General features: G+C 45.2%; 1 protein-coding gene across 1 annotated transcript in view; it reads right to left on the bottom strand.

Annotated features, from left to right (window-relative positions):
• The window catches only part of ATRN (attractin), a 222,363-nt gene that overhangs the window by 152,824 nt on the left and 46,999 nt on the right, over nt 1–22,540 (bottom strand). The window contains exon 3 of the mRNA XM_069745133.1: nt 20,116–20,229. Within this exon, the coding sequence (XP_069601234.1) occupies nt 20,116–20,229 (114 nt within the window). The remainder of the gene's footprint in view (nt 1–20,115; nt 20,230–22,540) is intronic.

Here is a 22,540-nt window from a genome sequence, read left to right as displayed (position 1 = left end):
GTGACTGTATGGAGCATCTTATGGGGCCATAACACTTGTGCAGCACTATATGGGGTAAGTGACTGTGCGGAGCATCTTATGGGGCCATAACACTTGTGCAGCACTATATGGGGCAAGTGACAGTGCGGAGCATCTTATGGGGCCATAACTCTTGTGCAGCACTATATGGGGCAAGTGACTGTATGGAGCATCTTATGGGGCCATAACTCTTGTGCAGCACTATATGGGGCAAGTGACTGTACGGAGCATCATATGGGGCCATAACTCTTGTGCAGCACTATAAGGGGCAAGTGGCTGTACGGAGCATCTTATGGGGCCATAACACTTGTGCAGCATTATATGGGGCAAGTGACTGTGCAGAGCATCTTATGGGGCCATAACTCTTGTGCAGCACTATAAGGGGCAAGTGGCTGTATGGAGCATCTTATGGGGCCATAACACTTGTACAGCACTATAAGGGGCAAGTGGCTGTACGGAGCATCTTATGGGGCCATAACTCTTGTGCAGCACTATATGGGGCAGTGACTGTACGGAGCATCTTATGGGGCCATAACACTTGTGCAGCACTATAAGGGGCAGTGACTGTATGGAGAATCTTATGGGGCCATAACACTTGTGCAGCACTATATGGGGCAAGTGACTGTACGGAGCATCTTATGGGGCCATAACACTTGTGCAGCACTGTAAGGGGCAAGTGGCTGTACGGAGCATCTTATGGGGCCATAACTCTTGTGCAGCACTATAAGGGGCAGTGTCTGTACGGAGCATCCTATGGGGCCATAACGTTTGTGCAGCACTATAAGGGGCAAGTGACTGTACGGAGCATCTTATGGGGCCATAACTCTTGTGCAGCACTATAAGGGGCAGTGTCTGTACGGAGCATCCTATGGGGCCATAACGTTTGTGCAGCACTATAAGGGGCAGTGACTGTACGGAGCATCTTATGGGGCCATAACACTTGTGCAGCACTATATGGGGCAAGTGACTGTACGGAGCATCTTATGGGGCCATAACTCTTGTGCAGCACTATAAGGGGCAGTGACTGTATGGAGCATCTTATGGGGCCATAACTCTTGTGCAGCACTATAAAAGGCAAGTGGCTGTACGGAGCATCTTATGGGGCCATAACACTTGTGCAGCACTATATGGGGCAAGTGACTGTATGGAGCATCTTATGGGGCCATAACACTTGTGCAGCATTATATGGGGCAAGTGACTGTATGGAGCATCTTATGGGGCCATAACACTTGTGCAGCACTATATGGGGCAAGTGACTGTATGGAGCATCTTATGGGGCCATAACACTTGTGCAGCACTATAAGGGGCAAGTGACTGTGCAGAGCATCTTATGGGGCCATACTTGTGCAGCATTATAAGGGGCAGTGACTGTATGGAGCATCTTATGGGGCCATAACACTTGTGCAGCATTATATGGGGCAAGTGACTGTGCAGAGCATCTTATGGGGCCATAACACTTGTGCAGCACTATATGGGGCAAGTGACTGTACGGAGCATCTTATGGGGCCATAACACTTGTGCAGCACTATAAGGGGCAGTGTCTGTACGGAGCATCTTATGGGGCCATAACACTTGTGCAGCACTATATGGGGCAGTGACTGTATGGAGCATCTTATGGGGCCATAACACTTGTGCAGCACTATATGGGGCAAGTGGCTGTACGGAGCATCTTATGGGGCCATAACACTTGTGCAGCACTATATGGGGCAAGTGACTGTACGGAGCATCTTATGGGGCCATAACACTTGTGCAGCACTGTAAGGGGCAAGTGGCTGTACGGAGCATCTTATGGGGCCATAACTCTTGTGCAGCACTATATGGGGCAAGTGACTGTACGGAGCATCTTATGGGGCCATAACTCTTGTGCAGCACTATATGGGGCAGTGACTGTATGGAGCATCTTATGGGGCCATAACACTTGTGCAGCACTGTATGAGGCAAGTGACTGTATGGAGCATCTTATGGGGCCATAACACTTGTGCAGCACTGTATGAGGCAAGTGACTGTATGGAGTATCTTATGGGGCCATAACTCTTGTGCAGCACTATATGGGGCAAGTGACTGTACGGAGCATCTTATGGGGCCATAACTCTTGTGCAGCACTATATGGGGCAGTGACTGTATGGAGCATCTTATGGGGCCATAACTCTTGTGCAGCACTATAAGGGGCAAGTGACTGTACGGAGCATCTTATGGGGCCATAACTCTTGTGCAGCACTATAAGGGGCAGTGACTAGGGTTGAGCGAAACGGGTCGAACATTTTCAAAAGTCGCCGACTTTTGGCAAAGTCGGGTTTCATGAAACCCGATCCGACCCCTGTGCGTGGTCGGCCATGCGGTACGCGACTTTCGCGCCAAAGTCGCGTTTCAATGACGCGAAAAGCGCCATTTCTCAGCCAATGAGGGTAAACGCAGAGTGTGGGCAGCGTGATGACATAGGTCCTGGTCCCCACCATCTTAGAGAAGGGCATTGCAGTGATTGGCTTGCTGTCTGCGGCGTCACAGGGGCTATAAAGGGGCGTTCCCGCCGACCGCCATGTTACTGCTGCTGATCTGAGCTTAGGGAGAGGTTGCTGCCGCTTCGTCAGAAGCAGGGATAGCGTTAGGCAGGATCCATTAACCACAAAACCGCTTGTGCTGTAGCGATTTCCACTGCCCAACACCACCTTCGGTGTGCAGGGACAGTGGAAGCTACATTTTTTTTTTTTTTCCCCTCAGCGCTGTAGCGCATTGGGCTGCCCTAGAAGGCTCCCTGATAGCTGCATTGCTGTGTGTACGCCGCTGTGCAAACCAACTGCTTTTTTCAAAGCACAAATCCTCTTGTTCCTTCCTTTCTGCACAGCTATCTTGTTTGTTTGTCCACACTTTTTATTTAATTTGTGCATCAGTCCACTCCTTATTGCTGCCTGCCATACCTGGCTGAGATTACTGCAGGGAGATAGTAATTGAAGGACAGTTCCTTTTTTTTTTTTTTTTTTTTTTTGTGGGAGATTAAGATTGGCATTTCTGCTAGAGTGCCATCCCTGTGTGTGCCATCTCTCACTCAGTGGGCCATAGAAAGCCTATTTATTTTTTTGCTTGATTTGGGTTCCAAAATCTACCAGAAAAAATCACTACATCAATCAGTGGGAGAAAAATATTGGCCTCAGGGCTTGTGTGCCACTCCTGACTCCGGTGTGTGCCATCTCTCACTCAGTGGGCCATAGAAAGCCTATTAATTTTTTTGCTTGATTTGGGTTCTAAATTCTACCTGAAAAAATCAATAAATCAATCAGTGGGAGATTAATATTGGCCTTTGGGCTTGTGTGCCAGTCCTAAGCGTGCCATCTCTCTCTCTCAGATAGTGGGCCATAGAAAGCCTATTTATTATTATTTTTTTTATTGGGTTTATAAATTTTCCCTGAAAAAAAAAAAAGTGGGAGATTAATATTGGCCTCTGGGCTTGTGTGCCAGTCCTGAGCGTGCCATCTCTCTCACAAATAGTGGGCCATAGAAAGCCTATTTATTTTTTGGGTTGATTTGGGTTCCTAATTCTACCTGAAAAAATCAATCAATCAATCAGTGGGAGATTAATATTGGCCTCTGGGCTTGTGTGCCACTCCTGACTCCTGTGTGCGTCATCTGTCACTCAGTGGGCCCTAGAAAGCCTATTTTTTGTTTTATTTGTTTTCTAAATTCTCCCTGAAACAATCATTTCATTTTATTTGTTTTATAAATTCTTCTGTAAAAAATAATTTTTTTTTAATTTTTTTTTTTTTTCTGAAGTCTCCCTTTTAAAAAAAACAAACACAAATCAGTGGGAGATAAATATTTACATTTGCGCTTCAGTGACAGTCCTGCGTGTGTGCCATCTCATTTGTTGCCAACAACAACAGAGTGTGTAACATTGTGGCTGATTTTCGTTGTGGTCTCACCCACCTGTAAAGGGGTAGCTAAATCATACTGAAGTTATAGCTCACCGTGTAATTTGTGTGACAGCAACAAATACCGTTAGTTTGTTTACGTTTTTAAAACAATGAGGAAGTATGGTGGAAGAGGTCGTGGCCGGGGGCGTTCATTGTCAGCTGGTAATGAGGGTAGTGGTAGTGGTGGAGCATCAGCTGGTCGTGGGAAAAAAAATATTGCACCTAAGTCTGGAGCTGTGGAGCCAGGTTCGTCGTCTGGCTACACAAGGCCTCGAACGCTCCCTTTTCTGGGAGTAGGAAAACCGCTTTTAAAGCCGGAGCAGCAAGAGCAAGTTTTGGCTTATCTTGCTGACTCAGCCTCTAGCTCTTTTGCCTCCTCTCGTGAAACTGGTAAATGTCAAAGCAGCGCGTCGTTAGTGGATGTTCACGGTCAGGGACAAGTCACTTCCTTGTCCTCTTCAGCAAAAACAACAACAGAGAAGGATGCGGCAGACAACACAACGGGTTACTCCATGGAGCTCTTTACACATACCGTCCCTGGCTTAGAAAGTGAAGCAGTTAACAGTCCATGCCCATTACAAGTTGAATCTGACATGGAGTGCACTGATGCACAGCCACAGCCAGACTACTATCCTGGTCCTTTGACTCAGACCACAACATTGCCATCGCAGGGTGCTGATCAAGAATCAGACCCTGATGAGACTATGTTGCCCCATCACGAACGCTATACCACCGACCGCCACGGTGACACAGACGAAGTTGCACACGAGCTACAAGAAGAGGTAATAGATGACCCAGTTCTTGACCCCGATTGGCAGCCATTGGGGGAACAGGGTGCAGGCGGCAGCAGTTCTGAAGCGGAGGAGGAGGGGCCGCAGCAGGCATCAACATCACAACAGGTTCCATCTGCCGGGCCCGTATCTTGCCCAAAACGCGTGGCAAAGCTAAAACCTGTTGGAGGACAGCGTGGCCATCCGGTTAAAGCTCAGTCTGCAATGCCTGAAAAGGTATCCGATGCTAGAAAGAGTGCAGTCTGGCATTTTTTTAAACAACATCCAATTGATCAGCACAAAGTAATCTGTCAAAAATGTTCAACTACCTTAAGCAGAGGACAGAATCTGAAAAGTCTCAATACAAGTTGCATGCATAGACATTTAACCACCATGCATTTGCAAGCCTGGACTAACTACCAAACGTCCCTTAAGGTTGTAGCACCCTCGGCCAATGAAGCTAGTCAGCAACGCAACATCCCTTCCGGCAGTGTAGGGCCACCATTTTCCGCACCACCTGCAGTATCTGTGCAGGTTTCTTTGCCAGGCCAAAGCCGTCAGGGTCAGGGAATCACCAGTTTCGTAGTAGGAAACACTGCATCTAGGGCACCGGTGGCAACAATACCATCTCCCACCGTCTCTCAGTCTGCCATGTCCACCGGCACCCCCGCTAGTTCCACGATCTCCAGCTCTCCAGTCCAGCTCACCCTACATGAGACTATGGTTAGAAAAAGGAAGTACTTAGCCTCGCATCCGCGTACACAGGGTTTGAACGCACACATAGCTTGACTAATCTCGTTAGAGATGATGCCCTACCGGTTAGTTGAAAGCGAAGCTTTCAAAGCCCTGATGGACTACGCTGTACCACGCTACGAGCTACCCAGTCGACACTTTTTTTCCAGAAAAGCCATCCCAGCCCTCCACCAGCATGTTAAAGAGCGCATCGTCCATGCACTCAGGCAATCTGTGAGCACAAAGGTGCACCTGACAACAGATGCATGGACCAGTAGGCATGGCCAGGGATGTTACGTGTCCATCACGGCACACTGGTTAAATGTGGTGGATGCAGGGTCCACAGGGGACAGCAAGTTTGGGACAGTTCTGCCTAGCCCACGGTCTAGGAAACAATTGGCTGTAGCCGTTCGCACCCCCTCCTCCTCCTCTTCGTCCTCCTGCAGAAGCGAGAGCTCGTCCACAGACCGCAGTCGCACAACCACTCCATCCGCAGCTGCCACTGTTGCACACCAGGTCTCCCATTATGGGGCAGCTACTGGCAAACGTCAGCAGGCTGTATTGGCTATGAAGTGTTTGGGCGACAACAGACACACCGCGGAAGTTCTGTCCAAGTTCTTGCAGAAAGAAACGCAGTCGTGGCTGGGCACTGTAGATCTTGAGGCAGGCAAGGTAGTGAGTGATAACGGAAGGAATTTCATGGCTGCCATCTCCCTTTCCCAACTGAAACACATTCCTTGCCTGGCTCACACCTTAAACCTGGTGGTGCAGTGCTTCCTGAAAAGTTATCCGGGGTTATCCGACCTGCTCCTCAAAGTGCGTGGACTTTGCTCACATATCCGCCGTTCGCCCGTACACTCCAGCCGTATGCAGACCTATCAGCGGTCTTTGAACCTTCCCCAGCATCGCCTAATCATAGACGTTGCAACAAGGTGGAACTCAACACTGCACATGCTTCAGAGACTGTGTGAACAGAGGCGGGCTGTTATGTTTTTGTGGGAGGATACACATACACGGGCAGGCAGTAGGATGGCAGACATGGAGTTGTCAGGTGTGCAGTGGTCGAAGATTCAAGACATGTGTCAAGTCCTTCAGTGTTTTGAGGAATGCACACGGCTGGTTAGTGCAGACAACGCCATAATAAGCATGAGCATCCCCCTAATGCATCTGCTGATGCAAAGTTTGACGCACATAAAGGATCAGGCGTCTGCAGCTGAGGAAGAGGAAAGCCTTGATGACAGTCAGCCATTGTCTGGCCAGGGCAGTGTACAGGACGAGGTAGCGGGCGAAGAGGAGGAGGAGGACGAGGAGGATGATGGGGATGATTATATTTTTAATGAGGAAGCTTTTCCGGGGCCACTGGAAATTGGTGGCGCGGCAAGGCCGGGTTCTGGTTTTTTGAGGGACACAAGTGACGTGGATTTGCCTGAAACTGCCCCTCAACCAAGCACAACCGCAGATTTGAGAACTGGAACTTTGGCCCACATGGCGGATTATGCCTTACGTATCCTCAAAAGGGACACACGCATAACTAAAATGATGAATGATGACGATTACTGGTTGGCCTGCCTCCTTGATCCTCGCTATAAAGGCAAATTGCAAAATATAATGCCACATGAGAACTTGGAACTAATATTAGCAACCAAACAATCAACTCTTGTTGACCGTTAGATTCTGGCATTTCCTGCACATAGCGCCCGTGATCGTTCTCACACGAGCTGCAGGGGCCAGCAGACCAGAGGTGTTAGAGGGGCAGAAATCAGAAGTGGTGTTGGCCAGAGGGGTTTTCTGACCAGGTTGTGGAGTGATTTTGCTATGACCGCAGACAGGACAGGTACTGCAGCATCAATTCAAAGTGACAGGAGACAACATTTGTCCAGTATGGTTACAAACTATTTTTCATCCCTTATCGATGTTCTCCCTCAACCGTCATTCCCATTTGATTACTGGGCATCAAAATTAGACACCTGGCCAGAATTGGCAGAATATGCATTGCAGGAGCTTGCTTGCCCGGCAGCTAGTGTCCTATCAGAAAGAGTATTCAGTGCTGCAGGTTCAATACTAACAGAAAAAAGGACTCGTCTGGCTACCCAAAATGTAGATGATCTAACCTTCATTAAAATGAACCACAACTGGATTTCGAAATCTTTTGCCCCACCTTGCCCGGCTGACACCTAGCTTTCCTATGAAAAGGTCTTGCCTGTGGACTATTCTGAATGCCTTTTCCAATCTCGTAATTTTCAGCACCTGATTGTCCAGCATACGACATGTTTACACCTCACTAAATGGCCAAACTCCCCACACGGGGCCGTGGTATCGACACTTGGCGACAGCACCCGTGAGAGTGCAGTTTGTCTGAAGAGGTGGGTGAGCCCGCTTTTGGTCGACGGCACTGCCACTGGGTCCCTCCTAGTACAATAAAGTGTCTCTGGCGGTGGTGGTGCGCACCCAACGTCAGACACACCGTTGTAATATGAGGGGCCCTGGGCCTGTACCGCCGGCCACAAGACAGTTTCCCCCCACCCCAGCTCAAACAGTGCTCTACCACTTGCAAAATTATCTCACAGCTCCACCAATGTTTAGTCTATGCGCTGACATCCTTCAATGCCTGCCACTGACAATACCATTGTATTGACATTTTTGTTATGTTAGGCCTTCGATGCCTGTCTGTGGTCACTCCTTCCACTAGGCCTCCACTGACCACACCACTGCTGCCCGTGTACCCCTGGAACCAATTTAAAATTGCCTACAGCCATGTGTTATTATTTTAGGCCTTCGATGCCTGTCTGCGGTCACTCCTTCCACTAGGCCTCCACTGACCACACCACTGCTGTCCGTGTACCCCTGGAACCAATTTAAAATTGCCTACAGCCATGTGTTATTATTTTAGGCCTTCGATGCCTGTCTGCGGTCACTCCTTCCACTAGGCCTCCACTGACCACACCACTGCTGCCCGTGTACCCCTGGAACCAATTTAAAATTGCCTACAGCCAGCCCAATTTTTTTATTTTAGGCCTTCGATGCCTGTCTGCGGTCCATTCTTTCAACTACTACTACACTGACCAGGTCACTGCTGCCCGTGTACCCCTGGAACCAATTTAAAATTGCCTACAGCCATGTGTTATTATTTTAGGCCTTCGATGCCTGTCTGCGGTCACTCCTTCCACTAGGCCTCCACTGACCACACCACTGCTGTCCGTGTACCCCTGGAACCAATTTAAAATTGCCTACAGCCATGTGTTATTATTTTAGGCCTTCGATGCCTGTCTGCGGTCACTCCTTCCACTAGGCCTCCACTGACCACACCACTGCTGCCCGTGTACCCCTGGAACCAATTTAAAATTGCCTACAGCCAGCCCAATTTTTTTATTTTAGGCCTTCGATGCCTGTCTGCGGTCCATTCTTTCAACTACTACTACACTGACCAGGTCACTGCTGCCCGTGTACCCCTGGAACCAATTTAAAATTGCCTACAGCCATGTGTTATTATTTTAGGCCTTCGATGCCTGTCTGCGGTCACTCCTTCCACTAGGCCTCCACTGACCACACCACTGCTGCCCGTGTACCCCTGGAACCAATTTAAAATTGCCTACAGCCATGAGTTATTATTTTAGGCCTTCGATGCCTGTCTGCGGTCACTCCTTCCACTAGGCCTCCACTGACCACACCACTGCTGTCCGTGTACCCCTGGAACCAATTTAAAATTGCCTACAGCCATGTGTTATTATTTTAGGCCTTCGATGCCTGTCTGCGGTCACTCCTTCCACTAGGCCTCCACTGACCACACCACTGCTGCCCGTGTACCCCTGGAACCAATTTAAAATTGCCTACAGCCAGCCCAATTTTTTTATTTTAGGCCTTCGATGCCTGTCTGCGGTCCATTCTTTCAACTACTACTACACTGACCAGGTCACTGCTGCCCGTGTACCCCTGGAACCAATTTAAAATTGCCTACAGCCATGTGTTATTATTTTAGGCCTTCGATGCCTGTCTGCGGTCACTCCTTCCACTAGGCCTCCACTGACCACACCACTGCTGCCCGTGTACCCCTGGAACCAATTTAAAATTGCCTACAGCCATGTGTTATTATTTTAGGCCTTCGATGCCTGTCTGCGGTCACTCCTTCCACTAGGCCTCCACTGACCACACCACTGCTGTCCGTGTACCCCTGGAACCAATTTAAAATTGCCTACAGCCATGTGTTATTATTTTAGGCCTTCGATGCCTGTCTGCGGTCACTCCTTCCACTAGGCCTCCACTGACCACACCACTGCTGCCCGTGTACCCCTGGAACCAATTTAAAATTGCCTACAGCCAGCCCAATTTTTTTATTTTAGGCCTTCGATGCCTGTCTGCGGTCCATTCTTTCAACTACTACTACACTGACCAGGTCACTGCTGCCCGTGTACCCCTGGAACCAATTTAAAATTGCCTACAGCCATGTGTTATTATTTTAGGCCTTCGATGCCTGTCTGCGGTCACTCCTTCCACTAGGCCTCCACTGACCACACCACTGCTGCCCGTGTACCCCTGGAACCAATTTAAAATTGCCTACAGCCAGCCCAATTTTTTTATTTTAGGCCTTCGATGCCTGTCTGCGGTCCATTCTTTCAACTACTACTACACTGACCAGGGCACTGCTGCCCGTGTACCCCTGGAACCAACATCAGAAAATATAAAAATAAGTATTTTGCTTACAAAAAAGAAAATACTGGAGAGATATCAAATGCAGACATTTTAACATTAAAAACAAACACACAACTAAAATCTGGTACAGTACTAAAAATGGCCACCAGCTACAATTACTTTCTCCTGCAAGTAGTTAACTGAAAGGTTTTTTAAATTGAAAACACACATATGGCATCCACCGAGTGTTGTACTGTCGCGTCTTCTTTATATTATTGCCGAGAAGATGCAAAACAATGAAAATAATAAAATCATTAATTACCAAAATAATAGAGAAAGTCAACACCACATTGCAAATAAACATTCATTCCAAATAAAGAAGCAGGGCGCGTCCGAGGGTGAGTATATACCTAATAAGAATATAATCACCCTCGGACGCGCAATGCTTATTTCCAACAGCCTTCCTTCCTAAGAATCAGCCCTTCCGTGGTGTAGAGAGACGTTGTGTTACACTCCAAGGTGTTCCCCAGGTTGCCTTTCCTGAGCTTCGATCTTCCGGCTCTCGTTTAGTAGTTGTTGGAAACTACGCTGCATTAGGCCTTCAAATTGGGTATGGGGTGTAGAGAGATGGTGTGTTCCACTCCAAGGTGTTCCCCAGGTTGCCTTTCCTGAGCTTCGATCTTCCGGCTCTCGTTTAGTAGTTCTTGGAAACTACACTGCATTAGGCCTTCAAATTGGGTATGGGGTGTAGAGAGAGGGTGTGTTACACTCCAAGGTGTTCCCCAGGTTGCCTTTCCTGAGCTTCGATCTTCATGCTCTCGTTTAGTAGTTGTCGGAAACTACGCTGCATTAGGCCTACAAATTGGGTATGGGGTGTAGAGAGAGGGTTTGTTACACTCCAAGGTGTTCCCCAGGTTGCCATTCCTGAGCTTCGATCTTCCGGCTCTCGTTTAGTAGTTGTTGGAAACTACGCTGCATTAGGCCTTCAAATTGGGTATGGGGTGTAGCGAGAGGGTGTGTTACACTCCAAGGTGTTCCCCAGGTTGCCTTTCCTGAGCTTCGATCTTCCGGCTCTCGTTTAGTAGTTCTTGGAAACTACACTGCATTAGGCCTTCAAATTGGGTATGGGGTGTAGAGAGAGGGTGTGTTACACTCCAAGGTGTTCCCCAGGTTGCCTTTCCTGAGCTTCGATCTTCCGGCTCTCGTTTAGTAGTTCTTGGAAACTACACTGCATTAGGCCTACAAATTGGGTATGGGGTGGAGAGAGATGGTGTGTTACACTCCAAGGTGTTCCCCAGGTTTCCTTGCCATTGCTTCGGTCTTCCGACTCTCATTAAATTGTGGTTAAATGGAACAACTGCATTTGGCGTACTAGTTGGTTTGGGGCCTAGTATCGGTGTCTGCCACTCCTTGCTGTTCTCCTGGTTTCCTGTCCTGAAATTCCATTTTCAGGCTCTCGTTAAGTAGTTGTTAATGTTAGACTGCATTTGGCCTACTAGTTGGGTTGGGGCCTACTATCGGTGTCTGCCACTCCTTGCTGTTCTCCTCCACTGAACAAAGCTGTGCCGCCTGTTTACTACGGTTGCCAATTTTGAACTGCATTTCGACTACTTACTGATTTGGGCCTACTCTCTGTGTCAGCCTCTCATTCCAGTTGTCCTCCACTGCAATGCCCCCTGGTTATTCCTGTGTTACCAATTTTGAACTGCATTTAGCCCACTTTATTCTTTGGGCCTATATCTGTGTTTCCACTTCATCGTGCCCATTGCCCAGCCAGTGATAGATGAGTCTGCTGGTACATTGACCCATAACGCAACATTCCCCGTGCATGCTACACAACAACATTGTGACCCTGCTGAAAGTCAGGTTGCTCTTCCCGCATACCATACCACCTTACACGGGGACAAAGAGGAAGGTGCAGATGAAAGTGCAGGTTCCTTCATCAGGTGGGGGGAGGAATACTAGTTGGCGACGTCACTGGCACAGGGCCTCTCATAGTACGCAAAAGTGTTGCTGCCGGTGGGAGGCGCCCCCGCCGTGCAAACACACCGCTGTACTTTGAGGGGCCCTGTGCCAGTGCCAATGCCAACAAGTGGGCCCCCCCTGCTTGCTCAGGATCACAGCACTTGCAAAGTTGAAATACTTACCTCTCCCTGCTCCACTGCCGTGACGTGGTCCAGATTTCCTGGGCCCACTAATTACTTGAACCAGCCCTACCCCAGCCCTACCCCACACAACTTTAGCCAAATGACCCCCAATTTCAAATGCCTTCCAATTATTATAAGGTAAATTACGCTTGACAAGCTTCATTAAGAAGAATGGATGGTTTTGACATTAAAATGGGCACTCTAGGTGTTTTCCTGGCCCCCACTCACTGCCGACTATGCTGCCCCATTGACTTGCATTGGGTTTCGTGTTTCGGTCGATCCCGACTTTACGTCATAATCGGCCGATTTCACTCGACCCGACTTTTCAGATAGTCGGGTTTCGCGAAACCCGGCTCGACTCTATAAAGGTCAAGGTCGCTCAACTCTAGCAGTGACTGTATGGAGCATCTTATGGGGCCATAACTCTTGTGCAGCACTATAAGGGGCAGTGACTGTACGGAGCATCTTATGGGGCCATAACACTTGTGCAGCACTATATGAGGCAAGTGACTGTATGGAGCATCTTATGGGGCCATAACACTTGTGCAGTACTATATGAGGCAAGTGACTGTATGGAGCATCTTATGGGGCCATAACACTTGTGCAGCACTATAAGGGGCAGTGACTGTATGGAGCATCTTATGGGGCCATAACACTTGTGCAGCATTATAAGGGGCAGTGACTGTATGGAGCATCTTATGGGGCCATAACTCTTGTGCAGCATTATATTGGGCAAATGTGCCTATGGAGCATTTTATGAGGCCCTTATTACCCTGTATGCAGGATTATATATATTATATATACATATTTTAATATGGAGCATTTCATGGGGCCCATCAAACTTTATAGAGCATTATATGGGGCTCCTGATTCAATATGGATATTCAAAAATACTTAACCTACCGATGTCTCAATTAATTTTACTTTTATTGGTATCTATTTTTACTTTTGACATTTACCGGTAGCTGCTGCATTTCCCGCCCTAGGCTTATACTCGAGTCATTAAGTTTTCCCAGTTTTTTGTGGCAAAATTAGGAAGGGGGGGGGGGGGGGGGTCGGCATATACTCGGGTCGGCTTATACTCGAGTATATACGGTAATATAATACTGCTCCTATGTACAAGAATATAACTACTATAATACTGCTCCTATGTACAAGAATATAACTACTATAATACTGCCCCTATGTACAACAATATAACTACTATAATACTGCCCCCTATGTACAAGAATATAACTACTATAATACTGCTCCTATGTACAAGAATATAACTACTATAATACTGCCCCTATGTACAAGAATATAACTACTATAATACTGCCCCTATGTACAATAATATAACTACTATAATACTGCCCCTATGTACAAGAATATAACTACTATAATACTGCCCCTATGCACAATAATATAACTACTATAATACTGCTCCTATGTACAAGAATATAACTACTATAACACTGCTCCTATGTACAAGAATATAACTACTATAATACTGCTCCTATGTACAAGAATATAACTACTATAATACTGCCCCTATGTACAAGAATATAACTACTATAATACTGCTCCTGTGTACAAGAATATAACTACTATAATACTGCTCCCTATGTATAAGAATATAACTACTATAATACTGCCCCTATGTACAACAATATAACTACTATAATACTGCCCCCTGTGTACAGGAATGTAACTACTATAAAACTGCTCCTATGTACAAGAATATAACTACTATAATACTGCTCCTATGTACAAGAATATAACTACTATAATACTGCCCCTATGTACAACAATATAACTACTATAATACTGCCCCCTATGTACAAGAATATAACTACTATAATACTGCTCCTATGTACAAGAATATAACTACTATAATACTGCCCCTATGTACAACAATATAACTACTATAATACAGCTCCTATGTACAAGAATATAACTACTATAATACTGCTCCTATGTACAAGAATATAACTACTATAAAACTGCTCCTATGTACAAGAATATAACTACTATAATACTGCTCCTATGTACAAGAATATAACTACTATAATACTGCCCCTATGTACAAGAATATAACTACTATAATACTGCTCCTATGTACAAGAATATAACTACTATAATACTGCCCCCTATGTACAAGAATATAACTACTATAATACTGCCCCCTATGTACAAGAATATAACTACTATAATACTGCTCCTATGTACAAGAATATAACTACTATAATACTGCCCCCTATGTACAAGAATATAACTACTATAATACTGCCTCCTATGTACAAGAATATAACTACTATAATACTGCTCCTGTGTACAGGAATATAACTACTATAAAACTGCTCCTATGTACAAGAATATAACTACTATAATACTGCTCCTATGTACAAGAATATAACTACTATAATACTGCCCCCTATGTACAAGAATATAACTACTATAATACTGCTCCTATGTACAAGAATATAACTACTATAATACTGCCCCCTATGTACAAGAATATAACTACTATAATACTGCCTCCTATGTACAAGAATATAACTACTATAATACTGCTCCTGTGTACAGGAATATAACTACTATAAAACTGCTCCTATGTACAAGAATATAACTACTATAAAACTGCTCCTATGTACAAGAATATAACTACTATAATACTGCTCCTATGTACAAGAATATAATTACTATAATACTGCTCCTATGTACACGAATATAACTACTATAATACTGCCCCTATGTACAACAATATAACTACTATAATACTGCCCCCTGTGTACAGGAATATAACTACTATAAAACTGCTCGTATATACAACAATATAACTACTATAATACTGCCCCCTATGAATAAGAATATAACTATGTTGACTGTCTCCACTCCTACCCTCACAGCCTCAAGTCTCCTGCAAGCTGTTCACTTTGCACTGACATTTTAGAACGTCAGTGCAGAGTACAGTGTGGACTGACCAGATGTTTCTAGTCTGTGGACACAAATTCATAGAAACAATCTCAAATTCAGTAACAGATTAAAAACATTCCCCAAGAAAGGGATACATCCATAAAAGTAACCTTTATTTAAAAAAAAACAACCACAACAATACATATTACTACCTACTACTAAAGTGCACCAAAGTCATTCAAATCCTGAGTGTAACTCCAGGAGATGATTAAAATATACACAACACCAAAACAAATATTGTGGCTCACACAAAGGTGCCATAATTATAATTGTACGTCTCCCGTCTAGGAGTTTCATTGGCACGGCTTAATGCGACTGATCAGGAGACTCGTATACACGGACCCGGAGGTTAATTGGATTAACGACACAACAGTTCATTAACCCCTTTCTGACATCGGACGTACTATCCCGTCGAGGTGGGGTGGGACCCTATGACCACGGACGGGATAGTACGTCCAGCGCGATCAGCGGCGCTCACGGGGGGAGCGCGGCCGAGCGCGGCTGGGTGTCAGCTGTCTATCGCAGCTGACATCCGACACTATGTGCCAGGAGCGGTCACGGACCGCTCCCGGCACATTAACCCCTGGCACACCGCGATCAAAGATGATCGCGATGTGCCGGCGGTGCAGGGAAGCATCGCGCAGGGAGGGGGCTCCCTGCGGGATTTCCCTGAGCCCACCGCAGCAACGCGATGTGATCGCGTTGCTGCGAGGGTCTTACCTCCCTCCCTGCCTGCTCCAGACCCGGATCCAAGATGGCCGCGGTTCCGGGTCCTGCAGGGAGGGAGGTGGCTTCACAGAGCCTGCTCAGAGCAGGCACTGTGAAGCAGCCTGCACTGCTCTCAGATCGGTGATCTGACAGAGTGTTGTGCAAACTGTCAGATCACCGATCTGTGATGTCCCCCCCTGGGACAATGTAAAAAAGTTTTAAAAATTTTTTCAAAATGTGTAAAAAAAAAAATTAAAAAAAATATTCCTAAATAATGGAAAAAATATATATATATTATTCCCATAAATACATTTCTTTATCTAAATAAAAAAAAAAAAAACAATAAAAGTACACATATTTAGTATCGCCACGTCCGTAACGGCCCGACCTATAAAACTGGCCCACTAGTTAACCCCTTCAGTAAACTCCGTAAGAAAAAAAAAAAAACGAGGCAAAAAATAACGCTTTATTATCATACCGCCGAACAAAAAGTGGAATAGCACGCGATCAAAAAGACAGATATAAATAACCATGGTACCGCTGAAAACGTCATCTTGTCCCGCAAAAAACGAGCCACCATACAGCATCATCAGCAAAAAAATAAAAAAGTTATAGTCCTGAGCATAAAGCGATGCAAAAATAATTATTTTTTCTATAAAATAGTTTTTATCGTATAAAAGCGCCAAAACATAAAAAAATGATATAAATGAGGTATCGCTGTAATCGTACTGACCCGAAGAATAAAACTGATTTATCAATTTTACCAAACGCGGAACGGTATAAACGCCTCCCCCAAAAGAAATTCATGAATAGCTGGTTTTTGGTCATTCTGCCTCACAAAAATCAGAATAAAAAGCGATCAAAAAATGTAACGTGCCTGAAAATGTTACCAATAAAAACGTCAACTCGTCCCGCAAAAAACAAGACCTCACATGACTCTGTGAACCAAAATATGGAAAAATTATAGCTCTCAAAATGTGGAGACGCAAAAAATATTTTTTGCAATAAAAAGCGTCTTTCAGTGTGTGACGGCTGCCAATCATAAAAATCCGCTAAAAAACCCACTATAAAAGTAAATCAAACCCCCCTTCATCACCCCCTTAGTTAGGGAAAAATTTTAAAAATGTATTTATTTCCATTTTTCCATTAGGGCTAGGGTTAGGGCTAGGGTTAGGGCTAGGGTTAGGGCTAGGGTTAGGGCTAGGGTTAGGGCTAGGGTTAGGGCTAGGGTTAGGGCTAGGGTTAGGGTTAGGGCTAGGGTTAGGGCTAGGGTTAGGGCTAGGGTTAGGGCTAGGGTTAGTAGGGCTAGGGTTAGTAGGGCTAGGGTTAGTAGGGCTAGGGTTAGTAGGGCTAGGGTTAGTAGGGCTAGGGTTAGTAGGGCTAGGGTTAGGGTTAGGGCTAGGGTTAGGGCTAGGGCTAGGGCTAGGGTTAGGGCTAGGGTTAGGGCTAGGGTTAGGGCTAGGGCTAGGGTTAGGGCTAGGGTTAGGGCTACAGTTTGGGTTGGAGCTAAAGTTAGGGTTAGGGTTTAGATTACATTTACAGTTGGGAATAGGGTTTGGATTAGGGTTAGGGGTGTGTCAGGGTTAGAGGTGTGGTTAGGGTTACTGTTGGGATTAGGGGTATGTTTGGATTAGGGTTTCAGTTATAATTGGGGGGTTTCCACTGTTTAGGCACATCAGGGGCTCTCCAAACACGACATGGCATCCGATCTCAATTCCAGCCAATTCTGCGTTGAAAAAGTAAAACAGTGCTCCTTCCCTTCCGAGCTCTCCCGTGTGCCCAAACAGGGGTTTACCCCAACATATAGGGTATCAGTGTACTCAGGACAAATAGGACAACAACTTTTGGGGTCCAATTTCTCCTGTTACCCTTGGGAAAATACAAAACTGTGGGGTAAAAAATAATTTTTGTGGGGAAAAAAAAGATTTTTTATTTTCACGGCTCTGCGTTATAAACTGTAGTTAAACACTTGGGGGTTCAAAGTTCTCACAACACATCTAGATAAGTTGCATGGGGGGTCTAGTTTCCAATATGGGGTCACTTGTGGGGGATTTCTACTGTTTAGGTACATTAGGGGTTCTGCAAACGCAATGTGACGCCTGCAGACCATTCCATCTAAGTCTGCATTCCAAATGGCACTCCTTCCCTTCCGAGCCCTCCCATGCACCCAAACGGTGGTTCCCCCCAACATATGGGGTATCAGCGTACTCAGGACAAATTGAACAACTTTTGGGGTCAAATTTCTCCTCTTACCCTCGGGAAAATACAAAACTGGGGGCTAAAAAATAATTTTTGGGGGAAAGATTTTTTTTTTAATTTTCACGGCTCTGCGTTACAAACTGTAGTGAAACACTTGGGGGTTCAAAGCTCTCACAACACATCTAGATGAGTTCCTTAGGGGGTCTAGTTTCCAAAATGTTGTCACTTGTGGGGGGTTTCTACTGTTTCGGTACATTAGGGGCTCTGCAAATGCAATGTGATACTTGCAGACCATTCCATCTAAGTCTGCATTCCAAATGGAGCTCCTTCCCTTCCGAGCCCTCCCATGCGCCCAAACAGTGGTTCCCCCCCACATATGGGGTATCAGCGCACTCAGGACAAATTGGTCAACAAATTTTGGGGTCCAATTTCTTTTGTTACCTTTGGGAAAATACAAAACTGGGGGCTAAAAAATAATTTTTGTGGGAAAAAATTTTTGTTTTATTTTTACGGCTCTCCATTATGAACTTCTGTGAAGCCCTTGGTGGGTCAAAGTGCTCACCACACCTCTAGATAAGTTCCTTAGGGGGTCTACTTTCCAAAATGGTGTCACTTGTGGGGGGTTTCAATGTTTAGGCACATCAGTGGCTCTCCAAACGCAACATGGCGTCACATCTCAATTCCTGTCAATTTTGCATTGAAAAGTCAAACGGCGCTCCTTCCCTTCCGAGCTCTCCTATGCACCCAAACAGTGGTTTACCCGCACATATGGGGTATCAGCGTACTCAGGACAAATTGTACAACAACTTTTGGGGTCCAATTTCTTCTCTTACCCTTGGGAAAATAAAAAATTGGGGGTGAAAAAATAATTTTTGTGAACAAATATGATTTTTTATTTTTACGGTTCTGCATTATAAACTTCTGTGAAGCACTTCGTGGGTCAAAGTGCTCACCACACCTCTAGACAAGTTCCTTAGGGGGTCTACTTTCCAAAATGGTGTCACTTGTGGGGGGTTTCAATGTTTAGGCACATCAGGGGCTCTCCAAACGAAACATGGCGTCCCATCTCAATTCCAGTCAATTTTGCATTGAAAAGTCAAATGGCGCTCCTTCGCTTCCGAGCTCTGCCATGTGCCCAAACAGTGGTTTACCCCCACATGTGGGGTATTGGCGTACTCAGGACAAATTGTACAACAATGTTTGGGGTCCATTTTCTCCTGTTACCCTTGGTAAAATAAAACAAATTGGAGCTGAATTAAATTTTTTGTGAAAAAAAGTTAAATGTTCATTTTTATTTAAACATTCAAAAAATTCCTGTGAAGCACCAGAAGGGTTAATAAACTTCTTGAATATGGTTTTGAGCACCTTGAGGGGTGTAGTTTTTAGAATGGTGTCACACTTGGGTATTTTCTATCATATAGACCCCTCAAAATGACTTCAAATGAGATGTGGTCCCTAAAATAAAATGGTGTTGTAGAAATGAGAAATTACTGGTCAACTTTTAACCCTTATAACTCCCTAACAAAAAAAAAAAATTTGGTTCCAAAATTATGCTGATGTAAAGTAGACATGTGGGAAATGTTACTTATTAAGTATTTTTAAGTATTTTGTGTGACATATCTCTGTGATTTAATTGCATAAAAATTCAAAGTTGTAAAATTGCGAAATTTTCATAATTTTCGCCAAATTTCCGTTTTTTTCACAAATAAACGCAGGTACTATCAAAGAATTTTTACCATTGTCATGAAGTACAATATGTCACGAGAAAACAATGTCAGAATCACTGGGATCCGCTGAAGCGTTCCAGAGTTATAACCTCACAAAGGGACAGTGGTCAGAATTGTAAAAATTGTCCCGGTCATTAACGTGCAAACCACCCTTGGGGGTAAAGGGGTTAAATACCCCAGAAGGCGAGGTAGTACCAGATACAAAGAGCGAATAAAGTCGTGATCATGTACGCTCACCTTCAGGACACAGCAGCCTTGTTCCAGACCCATCGTACATTTATAATATGGATGTTATTAGTATCATGTCTGCGACCCCAGAACTTACCTGAAAGCAGCGACCAGTGGGGCGTATATGGAGTCTCCATCGTACACGTATAGGTGATCCCAGCTGCACTCTGTGGCGAAGTGGTTGAAGCGGAGACGCAGCACGGTGTTGTTACTGGAGAGAAAAAAATGGTATATTTTATAGACATTAATTAGCAGTGAGGGGGAAGAGGCAGTACAGCAGAGCTGACAGTGCTATGAGAGGAGGTGAGCTGATAGAAGAGCTTCTCATAGACGGCTTAGGAAAGAAGCCAGTCATATGTGCTCTAATCTCCCAGCACTGTGAGCTTCACATAGACAGCTAAGGAAAGAAGGCAGTCATCTGTGCTCTAATCTCCCAGCACTGTGAGCTTCACATACAGTACAGACCAAAAGTTTGGACACACCTTCTCATTTAACCCTGCTGTTCTGTTCGGTCTGGGGAGACCTATTTTGAACTTTGGTATTTTTTGGGGTGTTCAAGATGTGGTTCTGAAACTTGTGGTTGATTGACTTAAATGAGGATGGGTCGGTCGGCCACGGGTTTCAGAGCCGCATCTTGAATATTTTAAAGAATATTGAAGTTCAAAGTCGGTCATTTTTGACCAACAGAACAGCAGGGTTAAAGATTTTTCTGTATTTTCATGACTATGAAAATTGTAAATTCACACTGAAGGCATCAAAACTATGAATTAACACATGTGGAATTATATACTTAACAAAAAAGTGTGAAACAACTGAAAATATGTCTTATTTTCTAGGTTCTTCAAAGTAGCCACCTTTTGCTTTGATGACTGCTTTGTACACTCTTGGCATTCTCTTGATGTGCTTCAAGAGGTAGTCACCGGAAATGGTTTTCACTTCACAGGTGTGCCCTGTCAGGTTTAATAAGTGGGATTTCTTGCCTTATAAATGGGGTTGGCACTATCAGTTGTGTTGTGCAGAAGTCTGGTGGATACACAGCTGATAGTCCTACTGAATAGACTGTTAGAATTTGTATTATGGCAACAAAAAAGCAGCTAAGTAAAGAAAAACGAGTGGCCATCATTACTTTAAGAAATGAAGGTCAGTCCAAAAAAATTGGGAAAACTTTGAAAGTGTCCCCAAGTGCAGTTGCAAAAACCATCAAGCACTACCATGAACCTGGCTCACATGAGGATCGCCCCAGGAAAGGAAGACCAAGAGTCACCTCTGCTTCTGAGGATAAGTTTATCCGAGTCACCAGCCTCAGAAATCGCAGGTTAACAGCAGCTCAGATTAGAGACCAGGTCAATGCCACACAGAGATCTAGCAGCAGACACATCTCTACAACAACTGTTAAGAGGAGACTTTGTGCAGCAGGCCTTCATGGTATAACTGCTGGGAAACCACTGCTAAGGACAGGAAACAAGCAGAAGAGACTTGTTTGGGCTAAAGAACATTAGGAATGAACATTAGACCAGTGGAAATCTGTGCTTTGGTCTGATGAGTCCAAATTTGAGATCTTTGGTTCCAACCACCGTGTCTTTGTGTGACGCAGAAAAAGTGAACGGATGGACTCTACATGCCTGGTTCCCATCGTGAAGCATGGAGGAGGAGGTGTGATGGTGTGGGGGGCTTTGCTGGTGACACTGTTGGGGATTTATTCAAAATTGAAGGCATATTGAACCAGCATGTCTACCACAGCATCTTGCAGCGGCATGCTATTCCATCCGGTTTGCTTTTAGCTGAACCATCATTTATTTTTCAACAGGGCAATGACCCCAAACACACCTCCAGGCTGTGTAAGGGCTATTTGACCAAGAAGGAGAGTGATGGGAGCTACGCCAGATGACCTGGCCTCCACAGTCACCAGACCTGAACCCAATCGAGATGGTTTGGGGTGAGCTGGACCGCAGAGTGAAGGCAAAAGGGCCAACAAGTGCCAAGCATCTCTGGGAACTCCTTCAAGACTGTTGGAAGACCATTTCCGGTGACTACCTCTTGAAGCTCATCAAGAGAATGCCAAGAGTGTGCAAAGCAGTCATCAAAGCAAAAGGTGGCTACTTTGAAGAACCTAGAATATAACACATATTTTCAGTTGTTTCATACTTTTTTTGTTAAGTATATAATTCCACATGTGTTAATTCATAGTTTTGATGCCTTCAGTGTGAATTTACAATTTTCATAGTCATGAAAATACAGAAAAATCTTTAAATGAGAAGGTGTGTCTAAACTTTTGGTCTGTACTGTAGATGGCTAAAGAAAGAAGCCAGTCATCTGTGATCTAATCTCCCAGCACTGTGAGCTTCACATAGACGGTTTAGGAAAGAAGCCAGTCATCTCTGCTCTAATCTCCCAGCACTGTGAGCTTCACATAGACGGCTAAGGAAAGAAGCCAGTCATCTCTGCTCTAATCTCCCAGCACTGTTTAATCCTGAGGTCAGAGCTGTTATCTTACAGCTCACACACTGAGAAACCTGAGCAAT

Source organism: Ranitomeya imitator, chromosome 1 (genome assembly GCF_032444005.1).
Source record: "Ranitomeya imitator isolate aRanImi1 chromosome 1, aRanImi1.pri, whole genome shotgun sequence".
Classification (NCBI taxonomy): Eukaryota; Metazoa; Chordata; class Amphibia; order Anura; family Dendrobatidae; genus Ranitomeya; species Ranitomeya imitator.
The sequence above is the reverse complement of the archived record's forward strand: the minus strand, read 5'-3'. Positions and strand labels throughout refer to the sequence as shown.